Here is a 22,277-nt window from a genome sequence, read left to right as displayed (position 1 = left end):
TGAGATTTCTAAAACTAGCTATAGCACGCAACCCAAGGTTTAAGAATCTGAAGTGCCATCCAAAATCTGAGAGGGACGAGGTATGGAGCATGATTTTAGAAGTTTTAAAAAAGCAACACTCCAATGCGGAAACTACAGAACGCGAACCACCAAAAAAGAAAATCAACCTTCTGCAGGTGGCATCTGACTCAGATGATGAAAATGAACATGTGTCAGTCTGCACTGCTTTGGACCGTTATCAAGCAGAACCCATCATCAGCATGGACGCATGTTCTCTGGAATGATGGTTGAAGCATGAAGAGACATATGAATCTTTAGCACATCTGGCATGTAAATATCTTGCAACACCAGCTACAACAGTGCCATGACAATGCCTGTTCTCACTTTCAGATGACATTGTAAACAAGAAGAAGGCAGCATTATCGCCTGCAAATTGTAACCAACCTAGTTTGTCTGAGTGGCTGACCAAGAAGTAGGACTGAGTGGACTTGTAGGCTCTAAAGTTTTACATTGTTTTATTTCTGAATGCAGATTTTTTTTGTACACAATTCTACATTTGTAAGTTCAACTTTCATAATCAAGAGATTGCACTACAGTACCTGTATGAGGTGAATTGAAAAATAATTTTGTTTTTGTTTTTTACAGTGCAAATATTTGTAATCACGAATAAATATAGTGAGCACTGTACACTTTGTATTCTGTGTTGTAATTGAAATCAATATATTTGAAAATGTAGTAAACATCCAAAACTATTTAAATAAATGGTATTCTATTGTTTAACAGCGCGATTAATCACGATTAATTTTTTTAATTGCTTGACAGCCCTAATATAAATAAATATAAAACGTGCTACTGGGACATACGCAGGATCCTGTGACAGAGAAAGAATGAATACAGTTCTATCTGTGTCCTATTTTACACCTTCATGAGAAGCATTTTGGTTTTTTTGAGAGCACTAGAAGATTTTTCACACTTAACCTCAAAAGTAATTTATTAAACTGTGTCAAATATCAGTGAGATGATGGCCTTTAAGAAGCTGCGGGAACTGATTATGAGACAGGCTCAAGCAGAGAGAGGGAGCATCAAAGACTTGTGATTACTCAAACAGCTCAAATACTCCGTGAATGATGAATTTCACTGATTTTTTTAATCACTCTCAGATAAAACAAAATGTGCATTTGCTTGCTCAGTGCATTAGCGGACTGTGGTTTAGTGCATCAGCCAACTGGGAACATTGACAATGGAAAGGAAGCAAGGAAAATAAAAATGTATCAAGATCAAAGTCCGGGGATCTTGGTTCTGCCTATCTATCTGTACATCTAGATATTTATACTGGTCTCTTCACCAAAGTATAGGAACTCTTTAGAATCCAAGTTCTGTTCCCAGTTATGCCACATCTTTCTTTCTGACCTTGTACAAGTCATTTAATTTTGATGTGCCTCAGTTTCCCCCTCACATGTAACATGGAGAGCAATACTACCATATCTCATAGGGTTGTTATGAGTTTGATTCATTAATATCTGCAAAGTGCTTTGAAATCCTCTGTTGGAAGGTACTAAACACCTTGAAGGATCTCACTGTTGGTTTAAAAGAAGTGGGGAGATTTGGGAACATTTTCATTATTGTTTGTTTGTTTTTCAACCAGTTCTACTTTTATAACCCAGTAGCCACTGGCCATTATTCATTCATCTGCATCAAAAGATGCTCAATGTGCAATGGATATGAATATTTAATAGCAGCAGCAGTCATTGGGTCTATGCTAGAAAAGCATTTGTGCACTTTGACATTCCTGACAAAATTGAAGCACTGGGATGGGTTCCCTAGGGAGGTGGTAGAATCTCCTTCCTTAGAGGTGTTTAAGGCCCGGCTTGACAAAGCCCTGGCTGGGATGATTTAGTTGGGGATCGGTCCTGCTTTGAGCAGGGGGTTGGACTAGATGACCTCCTGAGGTCTCTTCCAAACCGGATAGTCTATGATTCTATGAAAATCACACCAAACAACTGACACTCATTTCAAGTTCAAAACTTCCATTGGTTTACAGAGAATTTTAGTTTTATATGACAGTACACAACTCATTGTGGTCACACAAAAAAAGGAATGGTGTGACTCACGGAGAATCTGTGTCCAAGACACTCATTAAACAAACTGTGAATCATTCAGCATGATATTATCAATCTAAACCATGTAGGACAAGTGTCACTTTATCAAAATGATGTCACTCCAAGTCCATCTTAGTCATCAGATGACAAAGAAATGAGACAAATGGACAAAGATCATGGAAAAACAGGTTATTGATCAGTGTGGAAGTTACACCACTTGATTTCAACCAAAGCAACCAAATAGCTATAAAGTAGCCAGGGACTAGTAAGCAATCTATACTGTTTGATCCAAGTCCACTTATCAAGAAAAAAAGACATTATTTACTGCAGTGACCAGAATTATCCTGACACACAATTTTTCAAGAGACACCAAGCAAGCCAGTGCTAAGATGAACTTCCTCATGCCTGTAGGCAAAGAACTGTTGACTCGTCCAAGACTCCTTACACTAGAACATCTATTACCCCTCAGAGAAACTAGCGAAGGACTCCTGAAAGACTAAAAAAGAGACCTGGGAATCTTGAATGAGGCCTCAAAAATGTTGCAGCACAACTGAAATATGGTTTTATGATGCTTTCTTCCCAGTGCATGACCCGCAAATTGTTGAATGCAAAACACTTCTAGTAGATTTTTTCCCTCTATTAAAATGAACTAGATGTATATTTTCCCCCTCCAAAAATGGGTGATATTGTGCCTATGAAAAGTTCAATAGAAGATGATTTACTGCATCTTAGGGTAGGTCTACACTACCCGCCTGAATCGGCGGGTAGAAATCGATCTCTCGGGGATCGATTTATCGCGTCTCGTCGGGACGCGACAATCGATCCCTGAATCGATGCTCTTACTCCACCAGCGGAGGTGGGAGTAAGCGCCGTCAACGGGGAGCCACAGAGGTCGATTTTGCCGCCGTCCTCACAGCGGGGTAAGTCGGCTCCGATAGGTCGAATTCAGCTATGCTATTCGCGTAGCTGAATTTGCGTATCTTAAATCGACCCCCCCCCCCCCTGTAGTGAAGACCTGCCCTTAGAATCTTAGTATAGGCACAGGATCTCTAGTGGTCATCTTAAGAAGGTTGAACTAAAAACATCACACAAACAAGATATAACACACTCTGCGAGCACACTGTCTGCTCCTTTAATAAATACTCATATAGCAGGCAGCTTGAAATGCTCCAAACCATATGCACACTGTGGATTTACAAGTTATTTTTCTCACCTCACTGACAGACACCATTGATAAGGAATGATCATTATCTAGGCAGTAGTTATATGGGATCCACCAATCCAGGACAGCGATCTGTACTGTCTGTTCCTCCTGTGTCTACTAGGTGTCAGCATCACAATGAGGTATCTTGCTATGGTTGAAAGGGCTATACAGAGAAAGATGTAAACGAAGGTTCTAGTGTGCACATGCTAAACAAGACTACTTCAGGACACAGATGCATATGTCAAAAAAATCTAATCTAAATACCTAAAGGCCACCTCTATAAGAATAGATGGGTCTGAGCCAAAACCCAGTGTCTGATTATGTCTGAACTTTGTGGCTGTTTAGAATCTGAACGCAACTCTGAAATTTCTGTCTGGTTCCCATCTCTACAATAGTCCAAAACTAACCCACAGATCCCAAAGCCTCTGATTTGGGGGTGATTGAACACTGGGTCAAAAGGTTGCATCTCGGTCCACCTTTAATAACAAGCTGCCATATTAAGCCAGCTCAAGAATTCTTACATCTCTACCTGGTGGGAGGAGGAAGATTACTTGAATCTGAAACACAAGCACCAGGAATACAGTCCAGGTTTTGCAAAGATTTAAATATATGGAAGTCGCTGGACCTCTCACCTGCAGCATTAGGCCTTATTTATGCTAGTTCCTGTTCCTGACGACAACTGTTAGCAAGGAATAATAATATTCCATGCTGACAATGGATATCAGCAACAGGTACAGCTAAAAGGGATCTGAATTCGGTTCAAACTGCAGCTGTAGCCAAGTACAACCCAGGTTCAGCACTGTTTTAGGAACCGTGATGGCTTCTGAAACGGTATGGGAAGTGCTTTGTCTGTGGCTACACTTGCAGTCAAATCATGTTCAGCATTAGTTCGACACCACTGATTGGTGATGTCCTGGCAACAGATCGTTTTCCTAGCTTAGACCAGGGTTTCGAAACTTTTGAACGGAGTGTCTGCCGTCGTGGTTAATCTCAGTGTTTCCTCTGCTGTGGCACGGCAGCAAGAGGAAAAAGGAAGGAGAACCGTCTGTGCTACTGAAGAGGGTGGACAGGGAAGAGCCTTCTCTGCTGATTTTTGTTAATGACATAGGAGCTGCACACAGAGAGACAAAACAGACAGACTGTACAGGACAGCGAGCAACTAAGCAAACCAAAGGCTGACATATTTGCCAGTGGCTTTTCTGTCTCAAAAAATTATCCCTCATTTTCATTTTTCCAAAAGCTGAAACACTCCTCCGGGCCAGTTCCTTTACCTTGGCACTGACTGCAGCTAAACTACCTTTAAAGTCCTTTTTATTAGAGCGCCCTGGAATTAAGACCAAAGGTAGAAACGATTGTCTGCCAACTCTAGACGCCGCACTGCGTCTAATTTTGACCCCGGTAAAGATGAAATCCTTTCGCTCACCAGTCACTCACTCAGCACAGGGGGTTCTATTCATCTGTTTTATTGGGTTTTTTAACCACATGCTGAGCTTAAGGCGGTTCAGTGTCAGATTAATGTCACCGGCTCGCCAGCTGGGATCACATTGTTACTGGAAAATCTTTGTCTTTAGGTCTAAAAGAAAAATAAAATCCCCCTTGGTGAAATCCAGTGACTTGCTAACAATAGATCTTCTTCATGCTGTCAACTATTTGCCGTTTGGCATTTTACTAGATACTTCTCAATCTATTTTTTCCAATTCTAATAAACCTATTCGGTAAACGGGGCTACAGTGGTTTCTGCTCTTTCATTGTGGGTGGTCTTAGGGACCTGGAAAACAAAAGCTCCATTAAGCTAGGACAAGAATATGTTTAAAAGTGATCTGCAAAGGGAAAACATGTTTTGGTTTTGGTTTATATTGGTCCTATATGATGAGAAAGACCAGGAATTTCACCTCTTTCAAGAAAAAAAAAGAAGTTATTTTCTGCTGCTTTTTTAGATTAGAAATATGAGGCCTGGCTTTGGTGGGGCATCCTTTGGGAGACTGGGGTTGGGGTAGTTACCTTCCAGCAGACTGAAACCTGGGCTGCGGTTCTCCCAGTCCTCCGGAGAGGAGGCAGGGGGTGTTGAGTCATAGACTGTCTCGACTAAGGGCTGAGAAGGTTGCATCTCAACTCACAGCCTCTTGTGATGGTCTGTCCCACTTCGATCCTCCAGCAAACAAGGAAGTGAAAACCGCTGGACTAAATCAATGGAGCTAGGCCAGTTTTCACCCACTGAGGATCTGGCCCTGATGTATCTGGAGCTCTCTGATCTATTCATTGTGAACAGTTTATTAGGGCTTGTCCTCCCGTACATTGCTACAGCAGTGCAGCTGAGCCGCTGTAGCGCTTTAGTGAAGACACTACTCTGCCGATGGGAGAGCGTCTCCTGCTGGTGTAGTTACTCCACCTCCCCGAGAGGTGGCAGCTCGGTCGACGGGAGAAGCTCTCCTGTTGACATCGTGCTGTCTACAGCGGGGGTAAGGTCAGTATAACTACACTGCTCAGGGGTGTAGATCTTTCACCGCCCAAGTGACGTACTTCTACCGAAATAGGTCTGAAGTGTAGACCTGGACTCAGATTTGATACTTTTTTTTTGTTCACGGATCAGCCAACAACAGATCTGGCATTTTATAAATGCAGGCCTCGTTAGTGATTTTGGAGCAAATAGTCTTTATGGACATTTGGGGTTCAAGCGGTGTGACTGGTAAACTCAATTTCTGTTCCCTGATGAGAGGCCAGCAAGCAACAGCATCCTATTTCTCCCTGACAGTGGTGGTGAGGCTCACAGCCCTCCTCCCTGCCAGCAATCTTCTGACATCACGCCAGCAGGAGCCTTCATGACCCCGGGTCATGTGTAGAGGAGGTTGCACCTGGTGCTATTCCACCCTCCGCAAGATCTGACCGTGGCGTCAGCATGTTGCTATAGGTTCTGAGGCTGGAACATGTTCAAAGTAAGTCCAGGCAAAGGATTTCTCTCTGTTCTGCTTCTCGCTATTACTCATGTGGATGTTGTAGTTATTTAGGGCTTGTCTACAAGGGGAAATTTTACTGGCATAACTATACTAGTATAATTATACTGGTATAACTCCCCAGGTGGACACTCTTAGGCCTGGTCTACACTACGACTTTAGGTCGAATTTAGCAGCGTTACCTTGATTTAACCCTGGACCCGTCCACACGACAAAGCCCTTTTTTTTCGACTTAAAGGGCTCTTTAAATCAATTTCTTTACTCCACCTCCGACGAGGGGATTAGTGCTGAAATCGGCCTTGCTGGGTCGAATTTGGGGTAGCGTGGATGGAATTCGACGGTATTGGCCTCCAGGAGCTATCCCAGAGTGCTCCATTGTGACCACTCTGGTCAGCGCTCTCAACTCAGATGCTCTACCCAGGTAGACAGGAAAAGGCCCGTGAACTTTTGAATTTCATTTCCTGTTTGGCCAGCGTGGCGAGCTGATCAGCGCAGGTGACCATGCAGAGCTCATCAGTATGATGTGCACATTGCCGGGGCACATTGCCCAGCCTGTACTTTGTGAGAAGTCTATGACCATGTCTATGTCCTCATCACTCTCGTCACCGCGCTGCCGTCGCCTCCTCGCCTGAAACAATTGTCTGCTGTTGCTCTGACAGAGGGAGGGGCGACTGACGACATGGCTTACAGGGAATTAAAATCAACAAAAGGGGTGGCTTTGCATCCAGGAGAAACACAAACAACTGTCACACAGAATGGCCCCCTCAAGGATTGAACTCAAAACCCTGGGTTTAGCAGGCCGTTGATTTCACAAAACAAATTGGGTCAATTTCTTGTTTTGATCCACTCCATCTATCTTTTACATCTTAGGCTGGCAGCAGACGCTGCAGTACGACTGCTAGCCATCATCATCTCCTGGCTGCTCGCCAGAAGACGGTGCAGTACGAGTGCTAGCCATCGTCATCTCCTCGGTGCTTGGCAGAAGACGGGAATGACCTGGCTGGGTCACTCCCATGTCTGCCCAGGTGCCTCTGACTGACCTCATCGAGGTCGACTAAAAGAGCACCAGGAATACGACGACGACGGCTACCAATCATAATGCACTGTCTGCTGCCAAAAGCCGCTATGTAGCAATGCAGTCCCACGTCTGCCAGCACCCAGGAGACGTACGGTGACGGTGAGCTGAGCGGGCTCCAGGCTTGCCGTGGTATGGCATCTGCTCAGGTAACCCAGGAAAAAAGGCGCGAAATGATTGTCTGCCGTTGCTTTCATGGAGGGAGGGAGGGAGAGAAGGAGGGAGGGAGAGGGGAATGAGAGTGCCTTTTTCTGGTTTAGCCTAAACCACCAAAGTGACATTAATTTCCCCATGTAGACAAGCCCTTAGATTCAGGGATTCAAAACACGCCTGTTGTCTCTCCCTACCTCTGAACACTCTCACTTCCAAACACATGGATCCAGGGAGAGGCTGGGTGAGTCCTCGCAGTGCAAACATGCTCTGTCACTCAGGAGTACATTTGTTCCCCTGTGCGCAGGCACATATCCCTATTTGTATGCCCCACACGCATTTGTGCAGAGGGAACCCAGACACGATGGTCATGGAAAAGCAGACTAAAAAGATTTGAACAGGGTCAGACTGAATCACGTCAGACACTGACACTTTCACAAATCATCTTTTCCACTCTTTGCCCAGCTCCAGTCTCGAATACGAAAAACAAGCTTATGCAGCAGGAGAACAGGGAAGGGTTCCTCATGCCCCAGGACCACCGGCAGTACTGCTGACCTCCAATCCTTCTTCCACCCACATTCCCCCCTTCCCCGTGGCCCTTTGGAGGACAGCCTCAGTCCTTCTCACACTAGCAAGTTGACAGGAAGGACCCCCTCCTGCATATCTCCGAATCACTACAGGAGAGAAGCTCTGATCCTGAGGACCTACAGATATTCTCAGGACTGGAGCTCTCATTTTGCAGACTGTATGAGACCAGCAGCATCAGGACACAAGATGGTGGGTGAGGACAGTGGTTAGCAGGAGGCTCGGTGACTGGCAGCCTAAGGGGGCATTTCCCCCAGACCTCCTAAGGTCTACTGGTTTGGTTGTCCCATCTTGTGGACCTGCTAGGGTTTGCAGGAACAGAAAACATGGCAACCATTTTTTAAAAATAATCTAAGGAAATTCATCTCCAAAAATCCTTGTTCTGGTGAAGTTAAAACTTCAGGCACACAGCCAAGATTGGAGTACTCAAAATGCAGAATTAAGTTGGCACTTTTCAAACTAGGTACCAAAACTACCTTAGCTTTCCCAGCCTACCATCATCCCTTTTTTGGCACGTAGTTTCACAGTGGTGCACCACTGAACACTGGTTTTCAGATCTATTTCCTACCACTTTCCTCTCTGATGCTAAGCGAGCTAGTTTGTCACTTACTGATCTTTGCTCTTCTCAAGTAAGTGCTCTAATTTCACCGTCTAGCTCATATGAAGTTCGTATATAGAGACACTCCAGCTCAGTGTCAAATGGTACCTGGAAAATTGGCTGCTACACTGAAACATTCTTAACTTCTCCTTAACAAAGATTTTTGGCTTGGTATCTATAGACACCTGCAATCTCCCAAGTGTGGAACAACAGGTGCCACACTCGTGGGCAGACTTGAAGAGAATGGTTTAAAGACACCCCTAGGTAACGGTTAACGGGCTGCTTGTCAGGGTGTGATGTTTCCTAGAGCTAACGTCAGGCAGAACACAAAGCATTTAAGACATTTTCCAGACCCATACCTCTTCGGAGCCACAGGCACGCCTGGTACCATGAGCGTGTGGGAATTATTCCGGGAAGGCGGGGGCAGATGGGGGTCGTGTTTCTGCACCCCTGCAGAGCTGCTTTTAGCGTCGACATCCTTGACGTTTACAATGGGATATCTACTGGACGATGGCTCTTGGAGAGAAAAAACAGAAAAAGAATCAGAAAAGGAAACGGGCTACATTAAGGGGCAAAAATCTCTCTAGAATCACTTGGGACCAGTGTTTTTGCTCAACGTCAAAATTAGTCAACCTGCTGCCACTGACGTCAATCTAAGCTGTCTCCAGGCCTTATGTATTTATGTACATTGACAACACATGTAGTTCCATTCAGCTTGGAAAAGAAACTAACAAAGCCACAAAATTCAAAGTTAAGGTCCATCCTGAAAGCGGTGGGTGGGGGGGGGGGAAACCAGGCCAGATGCTCATTGACTTCAGTCACCTACATCAGCTGAAGATCTGGCCCATTAAGCATCACAACATGAATTGATCGAGATTCTTCTCTTGTGTTCTCATAGCTTGAGAGTGATGTTGTCTTTTAAATATCCTGGACAGATTGTAGTCGCTCGTTCCACATTATGGGAAAAAATACGGTGAAGTGACTCAGATTATCAACATCAAAAGCTGCCAGGTAGGTATCCATAAGTAAAGTCCCTCAACTCCTACATACACACACCCATGAAGTTTTCTAAGGGGTGTTACATCAGTATTACGTTGTTAGAGTTCTGATTCAGTCTGTAGATTTCAAATTGCATGACTGCCTGTTTTTACCCCAAATAAGACATTATTTAAATAATAATTTGAAGGTTCTTGAATCAATCTGGCAGGAATCTCAGAACAACGAGCCATGCACATTACAGTTAGGAGCACAGCCGGCACCCGGGTCCCACTCTGCATGCCTGGCCTTCACCTGCCGAAACCTACCCTCATGATGATATCTAAAATCCCAGCCAGCAAGTCCTTGCAACTTTTATTTACAAAAGGTGAAAATTCAGCCTCGTGTGTAAAGGCCTTGCACCACTTATATTCAGTGTGGGGCTTTCTGCCCAGAGATGACTGTCACCCCAAAAGCACAGGAGAGAGAGTCGCATGCACAAACAAACCCATTCAAACCTCTACATTGTTCACCAGAGAAGATATTCAGCTAGAAGTGACAAGGCAAGCAAAACACAAGAAACATCACACAACAAACACTACTGAGCCTTAAAAGGCCATTAAGAGGCAGGTTCGGCCACCCGTACTCATGCAGAGTGGTGAATTTTAATGTCGTTCTATCACATGTGCCAGAAGGAGTTCCACCCGTTTCTGTGGGGCTATTTGTGAAGAATGCTCATGTTTGACATAAGAATGGCAGAACCCGACACTTTCGGTGGGAAACAGATCCACAAAAGCAAGGTTAACGCTTATGGACTAAACTGGGCAAGGTTAACGCTTATGGACTAAACTGCTTGTAACAAGACTCCCCTTCCCATTCCTTTGTTCTCGCTGAGCGTGTATGTGGGTGTGTTAGCGACAGAAAGTGTCCATGTAGTGGAGATTTTGTCCTTTAATTGTGGGTTGCTTTTGAGATTTTGAAGCAGTGAGAAGGAGAGTGGTGGTTTTGTTGGTGTGAGGGGTTTTTGTTGGTGTGGTGGTGGTGGTGTTTTTTTGCAACCCAGACCTGTTTTAATGTTCTTTGTTGGGTGAACTTGACAATACTGTAATTATAATTCAGTGACATTAATACAAAATGATTCCATTATAGAAATAACGTGTATCACTATGTTGCAATATGGAACATGTTTTTTCAAAAACAAGAGCAGCAGAAAGGACACACAGAGATAAAAGCCCATGCCCAAAGCCATGCAAGCACATCAGAAAAGCCATCCTCTATACTACCTAAAGGATGAGAAGGGGACCATTCCTCATTCAAAAAACTGGGGTTCACCACACCAGACTTTCGCTTTTTGGAGATGAGGACGGGGATGCGGGAGGTGGTGGAGAATTGGTAGCTGGGAACATTGGGTAGCTGCTCTACTGTGCCTTGGGAGGAAGGGGAGGAGCTCCTGCAGTCAAGCGGCTGGTCATGCACCAGGCGATCTAACTCAACGTCTCTGGTTTGCTTGGACATGATGCTAGGAGCCTAGGCGCTTCAAGCAAAGGACAGGGCGTCTGAAGCTGCAACAAGAAACATAGAATCAGGTGAGACAGTCTTGTTTTAGTTCCAGATGAGCTGTTTCTTTAAAAGAGAAATACAACATTGGTGGTGATTTTTGTTTTAGTGCTCACAAGGGTGATAGCTAATAACTTAGAATCAGGAACAGAGGTAGCAAGTGCCATACAGGCTTCCCTTACACATGTAACACCAGCAGGTGGGATTGAACCTGGGACCTAAGGAGGTAAATGCATGAGCTGCTACTGCATGAGCTGAAAGCCATAGGGCTCTTGGCTAAGGCCATACAGCAGACTCATTAATTTCCCTCTCTCTAAGTGGTCCCAGTGCCACTAGCTGAGCCAGAACACCACACCCAGGAGGTGTGTGGGTTACACACAACTTTACTAAGGGGCCTCTGTCCTGATTTTCAGCACCCAGCGTTATTTCACTACTGAGTCTCATCTAAACAGAGACTGAGGCTTGGTCTACACTACCCCCCTAATTCGAACTAAGGTACGCAACTTCAGCTACGTGAATAACGTAGCTGAAGTCGAAGTACCTTAGTTCGAACTTACCTTGGTCCACACTCGGCAGGCAGGCTCCCCCGTCGACTCCGCGGTACTCCTCTCGCCGAGCTGGAGTACCGCAGTCGACGGCGAGCACTTCCGGGTTCGACTTATCGCGTCCAGACTAGACGCGATAAGTCGAACCCAGAAGTTCGATTGCCAGCCGCCGAACTAGCGGGTAAGTGTAGCCAAGGCCTGAGAGTCATGACAAAATTGCAACGGCAAATGTCCCCTGAGGAACTAGATTGTCACCACCAAATACATCTCCCGTCTGAGCCAAGCAACGTTCTCCAGAAGGGAAAGGGCAAGTATCCCTTTCCGCTGCTTCACTTCCCCTGCCTGCCCAAAGCCCACTGTTTTCACTTTAAGGCCTTTCCAGATCTAATGTCTCTCATTCATCAGTTGCCCAGAATACGAAACAAGCAGTCTCCAAAGCACAAGTCCTAGTGGAATATGAATTGCATCAGTCTGAAGGGCAGACATTCATGATCCCTATTCCCATCCAGCTGAAATGAATCTGTATCACAGATAAGACCCAAAGGTTAAAAGAAGCATTAAGGGTCAAATGTTCAAAGATGTCTATACATTCTAGGTGCTTCTAGTTTGGGAAGCCCACCTCTAGACTCCCAGAAGCCTGCTGCTACCATTGGCGACAGCAGCCGAAGAGGGTACTCAGCCCTTTGAAAATCACACTCCAGGTGCTTCAAAGCAGACACCCAAAAACCGAGGCACCTGGAATTAATGGACACTTTTGAAAACTTTGTTTGGCATATAAACCCTTTTCTCTCTCCATGTTCTTGTTGCACTGGCAGTAAAATCCTGGAGAGAGAGGGCTCCATCCCTGGTCTTGGACACAAAATGTTTCCCGTGAGGTTAGGCTGTGACTCGCCTCATTCTATTTGTCTTCTGCTGGAATCCAGTGTTGTATACCTGAGTACCATCGCAGCCCAAACCATAACGTTGATACCACTTTTCTGTTCTGTAGTCTTTTCATACAATGTGCAATGGTCATCTACAATCATCTGCCAACACAAGGCTCTTCTGCTCTCCCACCAGGCAGGAGAGTGTCGGGGAATAATGGGCAATGATGAAACCAGGCATCGGGCTCTAAGAATTATCCATGTGGTATTTTATTTTAAAAGAAAATTTAAATCACTACAAATATAGAGCCATATGCTCCACTGCGCTGAGTTTCCACAGCACTGGAGGCATCACAGAACTGGTTACAGATCCCTGATTCTCTGCCCAGCCCCAGGGCAGGGTAAAGCAGCATGGGGGCTGCTCTAACCTGCATCCTCTGGCAACAGCACTCAAAGGACTGTCTGCCAGGAGAGTAAGAGCACAGTACGTGTTAGTCATGCCTGTTTCCTGTCTCAGCCTGTCCCTGATACAACCCCTGTGCCGGGGTCTCTGCAGGTGCTATTCCAGCTCCGCTCCCAAGAGAGGCCCCCATGCTGTTGAATCCCTAGCAGGGGAGACAAGGCCAAATTCCCTCCCATATGTGCTGCCAGAGCAATGCAAAGGGGACTAAGTGGAGCAGAGAATCTAGCCCATAATTCGTTTCCTGGCTAATTGTTACTGGTTTGGATTCAGCTTGCTGTCACTTTTGTGTTGAAGGAGGGTTTAGGAGAATTATTTTGAGACTATCCTTGTGGGAAATTGCACTTAAATGCAGATGCCTATGAACCTTTTTAAGCTCTTAACGCAAGGCTTATATGAACGTAAGCAGTACATAGGGGCTTGTGAACTTCAGTCACAGAAAAGACCTGCCCTGCAGTGTTGCTGCTGAAATTGTAATGTTCTATCCAATGTAGCTGCAAGAACACACACTTGGCAGTTAAAAAAAAACCTCTCAAAAAAGTAATAGAGCAATGGGTCAAATCATCCCTCAGGTAACTCCACTGAACTCAGCGGAGCGATGCCAGGAATTACCTTGGCCCAGTGAGTCTGTGATAGTCTTACAAATCAAGTCCCACTCTAATTTTTGTTACCAAAACGTTACCTCCTAAGATGTTACATTAAAATGTATTTTATGTAGACAGTTATTTTTCAGATAAAACAAGGTAGCTGAGAAAAAGACTTTTTTCTCCTCCATGTCTCCTTCAGCTGAAGGAGAAATTCTTATTTCACAGCCAGGTTAACTTAATCAGCAAGATTATGTGCTGTGTAACTACCAGTCTCTTATATCTGGGCATAACTGATAACAACATTGCTGCTGTATTGCTCCTATAGGATACTTGCAACCAGTAAAAGACCGCAGAAAGCAGGCCCCTCGCACAGAAGAATCACTTGTTCGTTTCTATCGAATAAGAATTCAAAAGGGTGAGTCTATCCGTCGTTTTTTTCTCACCAGACATCTCATTGCCACTTTGTGGTTCTAATAATTCCACGCCATTCTGCATTATATACTGTACCTTCAGCATCAGTTCTGGCAGCTCCGGCTTTCTCCTCTTCCACCTTCACAAAACAAACAGACAGTTCTAACGAAAAACCTCCCCTTCCATTACAGAAAGCAAAACAGAAAACCAATCCTTTATACGCAAGGGTTGGATTTCAATGCAGTTTTAGTAGCAAACTGAGAGTTAATATTTCTAAAATATGTTAACAAGTTCCCCTGTACCTGGGGGAGAAAAGACAGAGGTGGTCTGTATGATCCACAGATCAGCTGTAAGCTCCTTTTATACGGTTCATTCGTTTTAGAGCAAAGACGCTTCTTGGAGGTTGTGACAATTATTTTTTTTCCTTTTCAATTAATTTTTTAAATACTGTATAACACTCTAGGGCCACACGGGAAATACTAATACAATGTGATGAGCATAAAGTCTACATTGGCAGTTCTACATCATCCAGAACACAGCGCTGGGCATAAAACCCTACCCTTTACTGACGCAATAGGTGGTGGGGGTGCTGCCGCACCCCTGGCTTGAAGGGGTTTCCATCACATCCAGGGTTTACAGTTTAGTTCAGTGGTTCTCAGCTCCCCCATTGTACAAATTGTTCCAGCCCCCCTGAATGATGCACTTCTTTTTTTAGTGGGGCAGAGTGTAGAGCTTCTAGTGTTTTATAAGGGGAAACACTGACCATTTATCTAAATTCAGCACCCAGGCAGTCTCTCTCTCCCATATTTGTAGTTTTCAAACTTTTTATTTTCACGGTGTCTAGCTGCCATCTGTTAGCATCCATTAATAAAGTACCTAAATATGTCACAATCCCGAACCCCCAGCTTCACGATGGTATTTCGGCTCCTCACTTTCCTCTGGGTCTTCTGAGTCCAGCTTTCTAGCCTTACTGCTGACCTGCTCTATCTAAAGCAACTGAAACTCCCTCAACTTCAGGGGTTTCTAGATTTTCTTTTCCAAAGCAAGTTCAAGACTGCAGGGGAGTGGGTCAACACTATCCCTGCGCCTTGCCCCTGGAACTATTTCTTCTATAGTTCCAAAAGCAAACCCTAAATATGTACCCGGAGGCAAATCCGGCTGACGAAGGTCCTGAACACAGCGGAATTGGTATGGGCTCTGCTCCACAGAAAAGGGGCGGGAAGACCTTGCAAGAGGTGTGCACCCTTTGCACATCTCAGGGCACAACGACACAGGCAAAGCGACCTTTCCCTGGACAAAGAGGGAGTGGTTGGGGGAGCAGGGGGGTTGGAGCAAGGATGGAGGAGAAGCAGCCTGCAGAAAAGAACGGGCAGAATCTGCCCAGCTAGGAAGCTCCCTGGGCAGAAACCAAAGCCTTATGTCTCCACAGGGATCATCCTGAAACTTGCAAGTACTTGTTTCTGGAGAGGGCGGTTCGCAACCTGAACTGCAAGACTTCGAAGCATTCTTGTACCTGTAGCAAAGAGCCTTTGGGAACAGCCTCGTGGTCTTCTTCTAGCTGCTCCAAACCCGGGCCAGCGGCTGCAAAGGCGAACTCATCCAGCTCACCGCTGTAAGCAACGCAAGGAGAGTGAGGCAGGGATCTACAGAACGCAGATGAAAAGCAGCGAAATAAGAACAGGATTTCTGCCAGCCATTTCCGAGCCTGGGCGTATTACGGACAAGAGACATCAGGGGAGTGGAAATGTCTCTAAGGAAAAGGTCTCTTGAGTGTCAGGTTGCAAGACCATTGCTTCATAGGCTATCTACTCAAGCCCATTTGCAGATTAATGAGAACACACAACTATACCAGAGACCTAGGCAGGGAGCTGACGGGAGAGAGTCTTAATAACTGTTGTTATTATAAGAGGCCATGGTCCATTTAGCCATTTGCAAAGCCCTCTCTAAAGAAAATAGATATTGATTATTCCAAATTTTTGACAAAAGCACCTTTTTCATGGCACTACCCTGCAGCCTTTAACCAAATATAGACAAATATCAATGAAACGTAATGCATGAGATGAAAGTTTTAACTAGTGTGTGAGAAGAGACGTTCTTATAATGTTGGAAACAATATTAAGTGGGAGACCCAGTGAAAATCATATAAAACATACATTTGTAGGAAAACAAACTCATCTTGCTGTGCTCAATACATTTCTAATTTAAGTGAGAGCCATCAAATAACAGCAGAGAGCCCGATTTTCCAACAGGAGCACCTGTATACCCCATCTAAACCCCTCATTTCCACATCTAAATTGTCAATGTCACACATAATGTTCATTTTCGGTTCCTAACCGCCAACTTTAGTGTCCAAAAACTAAATCTGTCCATACGACTCTGCCATCCATCTTTGACAAATCGGGCCCACAAGATTAATGTTATCAGTTTAACTTGACTAATACATTTAACTGGAAAAAAAATCAGGTAGCTGTGGTTGGTGATCATCTTCTCTTAATGCTCCAACAGCTTTAATCAAAAATCACCCCCAAATCAATGTGTTGGTTGTTGTGGTCGTGGTGTTTTGTTTCGTTTGTTTGGTTTTTGTTTTGTGGGGGGGGTTTGGGATGGAAAATGGGGATCATTAAGAAAATAAATAAGAAAATAGCTAAATCCGTGAAAATTGCAATGCCCACAATTATCACATATTAGGTAGGTCCTTAACGATGAGGATGTATAATAAAAAGGATGAGTCTTTCATCTGCATCTAGTTGTTACTTCACAGGATTTTTGTTTTCATTTTGATTAATAAAAGCTGTTCAAAATCCCATCTCAAATCTTGTGATCTTATCCCAGAAACACACCCAGTCTTTCTCTTTTCCAGTAAAAATCCAAACGCACTGAAAGAACAATTGCAATCAAAACTGAAACATACATTTTGCTAATAACCAGTAATAAAGGATTTCACTTGCATCAAAGCTCAACAAATTACAGTGCAGCAGTTTCTGAAAAACAGTTTTTGATAAAATAATAAGCAAAAATTGTAGAATTTAAACATTGAACAATAGTGCATTTTCAGTTTCCAGGTGAAAATCTAGGCGTTTCAGTTTTTTAACTAAAAGGCAGAGTATAGTACTACAAGAGCAGTAGTATACTAGATAATAAAACTCGAAATGTTTGCACCATGTGAAACCAAAACAAACCACTCCGCTAAGCCAAGAAGCTTTCTAATGTATCCGTAGCCCAATGTAACCATCTATAAAGGTTGTGGACACTTCAACTATTTCCTACAACAGAAAAACGATTTAAAAATTCACCTACTTGTATTAAATTGCATTTGTGGATCTAACACACAATCCCATCTTTAAATCCGGCTCCATAATATTCATAATAATCCTGAATGCATTTTATTAACATATATGTTTTTAAATTATCTGGAACTACTTCGAGACCAAGATTTTTGATTCTGTCTCTCGCTTTTGATGTCTGCAGATTAGCTGCAAATCCTATTTCCTGTTAATCGGATCGAGTTGCTGTGCAGGCAGTGCCGCAGAACCCCCTGTGGGAGGGGGCAACAGTTTAGGGACCAAAGGGCTGCAGTTGCTAGGAGAAGCTGAGCAGTTGCTAAGGAGGAGAATATGTCGCTAGGAGACACTTGCTGGTTCCTAGGTACCTCACGTCATCAGCAAGCCCTTGAATAAGCCAAGTTAGCTAAAGCATCCTTTCCAGGCTGCACTTTAGCAATGATCTCTGAAAACAGTTCTGTCTCCTACACAGAGACATAGAAATATAAGAATGGAAGAGACCTGAAGAGGTCAGCTAGTCCAGTCCCCTGCATTCATCGCAGGACTAAGCATTATCTAGTCCATCCCTGACAAGTGTTTGTCTAACCTGTTCTTAAAAACCTCCAGTGACGGAGATTCCACAGCCTCCCTGGACAATTTGTTCCAGTGCTTAACCACCCTGACAGTTAAGAAGATATGTGCATATCTTGCAAAGAGCATATCAGTTGCCCTCAGAAAGGACACTAGAAGATGTGGAACATTTGACCAGAATTCCCACCACATTCAAATTCAGCCTAAGGTTGTGTGTGGTCTGCTTTTGCAAACCTGCAGTGGTTCATGTGAATTCTGTTTGTGGCTCTAACCTTTGTGACACATTCAGATATACAAAATGTTTCTCTCTCTCTGCAAATATTTGTAGGCAGCTGTTTGTCAGAGCTTTTCAAGTTCAAAGTGTGCTCTGCGGGAGAAGTCCCCTGTAGCACATCATGTCGATATTTTCCTACATGGCCTCTTGTCTCCTCTGGCTCTGGCAAAACAGTTAACCCATGCAAAGAGCATGAACCCATCCAAACTGAATCTTGCCTGTGGGTCTGCAGTGAGATTCAGCTTAGGACAAAACCAAATGTGTTTGCACCCAAACCTTTTAAACTCCATGGCCTGCAAACGCACATGAACGGATTCGGATATAAAATCATAAATCCACGTTGAGCCAAAGTGGAAAGAACTCACACAACTCTGAATAGCACTTACCCTGCAATCTTTCTTTCTTCCTCCTCATTACCTTTCTGGGAACATGATGAGTGCAACCTTGGAAAAGGAAAGGTTTCTTATATTAAATATTCACTGTCTTATACATATTTTGAGCCTTAGGTGGGAATCTGAAATCTTTAGACTATAAAAATATAGCCAGTTCTACCTACAAAACTCTGCAATAATCTTCAGGTGCCCTTTGGGCAGGGGTGAGGGAATGTACCTGCTCAATACCACAAAAGAAATATCTGGAGGAGAGGAATTTGGGGATATTGGCCATGCCTTGTTTCACAGGCCTTTATCATATGTGGGTTCTTAGTGGGGTGGGGGAGTGAATACAGAATATCTACAGAGTAATGGAGTAAAAATGTTATAAATACAGAGAAATACAGTCTTGGACACTAAAAATTCAACTTGCTCTGCAGGAAGAGTGTCTTTTTTATAAGACCTCATTGTTAGTAGAATTCACCCTCCAGGGCAGGAAATCCGCTGCTGGCCATGTGGAATGTTAGGTTTCCAGGACTGTACATTAGAAAAAAAACGTGTAAGATATTTTCATAACAAATCCATAAATACATTTTCAGATGGTGGAAGGAAGCACCATTAAGCAGCACGTGAATGAATGGAACTCTGGGGCTCACTTTACGTTAGCACCGTCATTTATTGTCAGGAAAGCTAATCAGTGAGAAGGAATGGGATTCCCAGCTCCAGAACTGCAGAGCAGCAAAATCTATCAAGGGCTGTGCCCTGCAGGTTAAATTCACACATAGAATTCAGTGGCTCATTTCTGAGCTAGCAGTAAGGACAATGTTTAAACATGGTTCTAGGAACATAGGAATTGTTATACCAGATCAGTTTCTCCACCACTGTCTCTCTCCCCTCTATGGTCCTATTTACATTAGAGTGCAGACTGCTAACCAGGACCCATTATGGGGGTTTTACACCTTCCTCTCAAGCATCTGTTCCTGGCTACTGTCAGCAAGATAGTGGACTCGGTGGCTCATTGGTCAGAGTTCGTTCAGGGTGGGGATGCATTCAGCGCACTGTTAAAGGGGATCACAGCTTCCATTCTGGCACGCACTCTCCCAGAGGAGTGCGGACCCAGTTAGCCAGCAGGCCGCTGAAGAGGTACAGAGATTCCCATCCCCCACAAAGCAAGCTACTGAACGACCTCGCTTTTAGCCGCTTGTTTGAAGGCAATGTAGAAAAGTTAACCCCTCTTCTGTATGTGCGCGGCTATGCTGACATCCATTGGCCAGCCAGGCTCATCCCAACTTCCCTTCCCTTCCCTTCCCTGTGGATAGCCTAGAGAGGTCACTTGTTGATATCCCAAGAAATATATTCCAGGCCCAGTTTCTTATTCAAAGTGACCAATTTTCTATGGCTATGCAGGGCCGTGTATCACAGGCGTTGTTCCCTCTTTTCCTAGCTTCATCCCGATATCCTTCTCCAGGCCCCGCCCCCATTACTATGTTAGCTTGAGGTACAGAATGAGATTAAACCAGCAGGATTCCACGAACAAACTCTGATTTTTCTTTTCCTTCGTGAAACCGCCCTTGTCCCATAGGATAAGAAAAAAAACTATCGGTTCTCCCTCTTCCACCATTAGAGAATGCAGATCCGCCTGATTCCATGGAGCGGCAGCATTAAATCACACTACGTAGGAGGATGGATTTCCTTTGATTCTTGTGCAATACGGGCTATAATTTGAAATTATATTACAGATGTATTTATTCTTGGAAATTTCTTTTCTATGTACGGAATCTCTAGCCACCTGGGGCCACTTCCCAGTAGAATTTTCTATTCTGCAATGATGTGTTACTGAAAACCTGAAATTCAGCACTTGCAAATACTTACAATTTTCTCACCACCTGCAAATGCTGTTATTGAACTCAAAGGTGCTTTCACAATACACTGCAGCCCCTCTGGAAGCATTTCAGGCTGGACTATACCATTGACTATCTTTCGGATGTCCACCACACTGAAGCCGGTAGGTGACTGAATTCTAACAATCCAGTCTTTCCAGCAGAGATTTCAAATCTGTAGGCTGGCGTCTCCCACAAGACTGAGGAAAAGGTCAGTTAAGTAAGTCTTTATTTACACTATAGCATAAGGGTCTGATGCTGCTCCCACTGAAATCAATGACAAAACTGCCAGTGACTTCAATGATACAAGACCAGACTCCATACAACAGTTTTTTGGAAGAGATTAGATGAATTATAAGGAGAAGGGGCCAAGAATTTCCACTTTAACAGTAACTATTTTTTTTAAACAAGCCTTTTGGAAGGGATCTAAACCCTCAAACTTCAGGGCATAAGCCAACCTCTAACTATTAGAGTTAGGAAGAAACTTTCCCTGGGGTAGGTGATCTCATAACTGCCTACTACAGGGTCTGTTGCACCTTTCTCTGAAGCAGGTAGTCTTGGACCCTGTAGAGGCAGGATGCCAGACTAGCAGAACCACTGGTCTGATCCCATCTGGCATTTCCTATGATCCAAATCCTAGGGAAATCAAAGGGAAAGTCAATGGCTTGTTTTAGTAACTTTGGGAGGTTTGCAGTGCATATCACTTTCCTAGACTTGTGTAAATTACCATCTGCCAACTAACTCACACAACATATTGTATGGCTACAATGAAAGAACAGACACATATGGATGATATTCAACCTTCATAACACTCCACAGCAGAGTACTTCGTTCTTTATAATACAACAGCCCCTTCCAATATCAACCTTCTCTTCCTACCTCTTTTCTTCTTCCTGAATTTCCTCTCTCCGTGAGCGGCTGGGAGGAGCACACACTGTAAGTTCGGCCTCGTTGTCCCAGTGCATCACTTCTTCTCTGGCTTCATTATCCCAGTTAATATCTACCTCTTCCATCACAAGATCCACCTGCCCCTCGGGGAGGATACAGACTGAAATGGGAATGGTGGAGGAAGTGGTGAAGTGAAGGTAGCAGGTTTTATAAGAATCTATCCACACCATATTTTTACATGTGGAATGTAGTTGTGTATAAATGTTATTAAACAGAGAAGTATTCAAATATGCCAGAACTCAGAAAATATAGCTGAGGATTTGAATCATTTTCAGTCATACTGGAGCTGTGATAGACATTCGTTTTGTGCCGTTTTCCCTAAGGAAGAAGTTCAGGGGTTCCACAATGGGTGTGGATAGGCCAAAACAAGAATCAGTCCTGCCTATGAAAAATAGCTTTCTCTGTACTCATACACCAGCTATTGGGTCAGATCTTCAACTGGTGTAAATTGGTGCAGATCTGTTGACTTTGTTGGAGCGAGATTGATCTACACCAGTTGAGGATCTGGCCCATTTATCTCTGGGCCATAATCTGATTGTTCTTGCAAAAATATGCAATGGTGGGGAAAGACCCAGAAAGCTCTTGTTCGCTTGTACTCTACTACAAACCAGCAGCCAGAATCCCCTCCTTATACATGCTGGGTGAAATTCACCCCAGTGCACGGACATGGCCCCCTTCCCTTCCCCTCTCGTGTATAGGCTGGGGCCTGTAGGACCACACCCTGTGCTCCTAGAACACTTGCCTGGTTCAAGGCCTCGTCCAGTACCTCCAGACTCTTTCTGCCTGCCTGTGTTCTCAGCAAGCAGAACACCTCCAGGAAGCGTTTCTGGGCCAGTGCACCTCCACACGTAACCCTGCTGAAGTCAGAGTTATCCCCAAGTTTGAATGAACCC

At 44.2% G+C, this 22,277-nt stretch overlaps 1 protein-coding gene across 3 annotated transcripts in view; it reads right to left on the bottom strand.

Annotated features, from left to right (window-relative positions):
- Positions 1-17,597, bottom strand: part of CNGB1 (cyclic nucleotide gated channel subunit beta 1) — a 46,973-nt gene extending 29,376 nt beyond the window's left edge. For 2 of the 3 annotated variants that reach the window (XM_042852031.2, XM_065566849.1), the window contains exons 1-5: positions 17,358-17,550; positions 15,574-15,670; positions 14,157-14,199; positions 10,921-11,199; positions 9,022-9,178 (exon numbers count right to left, since the gene is read on the bottom strand). In XM_042852031.2, coding sequence (XP_042707965.2) covers positions 9,022-9,178; positions 10,921-11,152 — 389 coding nt within the window. In that variant the 5' untranslated portion in view covers positions 11,153-11,199; positions 14,157-14,199; positions 15,574-15,670; positions 17,358-17,550. Of the gene's footprint in view, positions 1-9,021; positions 9,179-10,920; positions 11,200-14,156; positions 14,200-15,573; positions 15,704-17,357 lie in introns of all 3 variants that reach the window. The other variant, XM_042852030.2, reaches the window with a different exon arrangement.
- Positions 17,598-22,277: the final 4,680 nt, after the last annotated feature.

The sequence above is a fragment of the Chrysemys picta genome, chromosome 14, assembly GCF_011386835.1.
Source record: "Chrysemys picta bellii isolate R12L10 chromosome 14, ASM1138683v2, whole genome shotgun sequence".
Classification (NCBI taxonomy): Eukaryota; Metazoa; Chordata; order Testudines; family Emydidae; genus Chrysemys; species Chrysemys picta.
The sequence above is the reverse complement of the archived record's forward strand: the minus strand, read 5'-3'. Positions and strand labels throughout refer to the sequence as shown.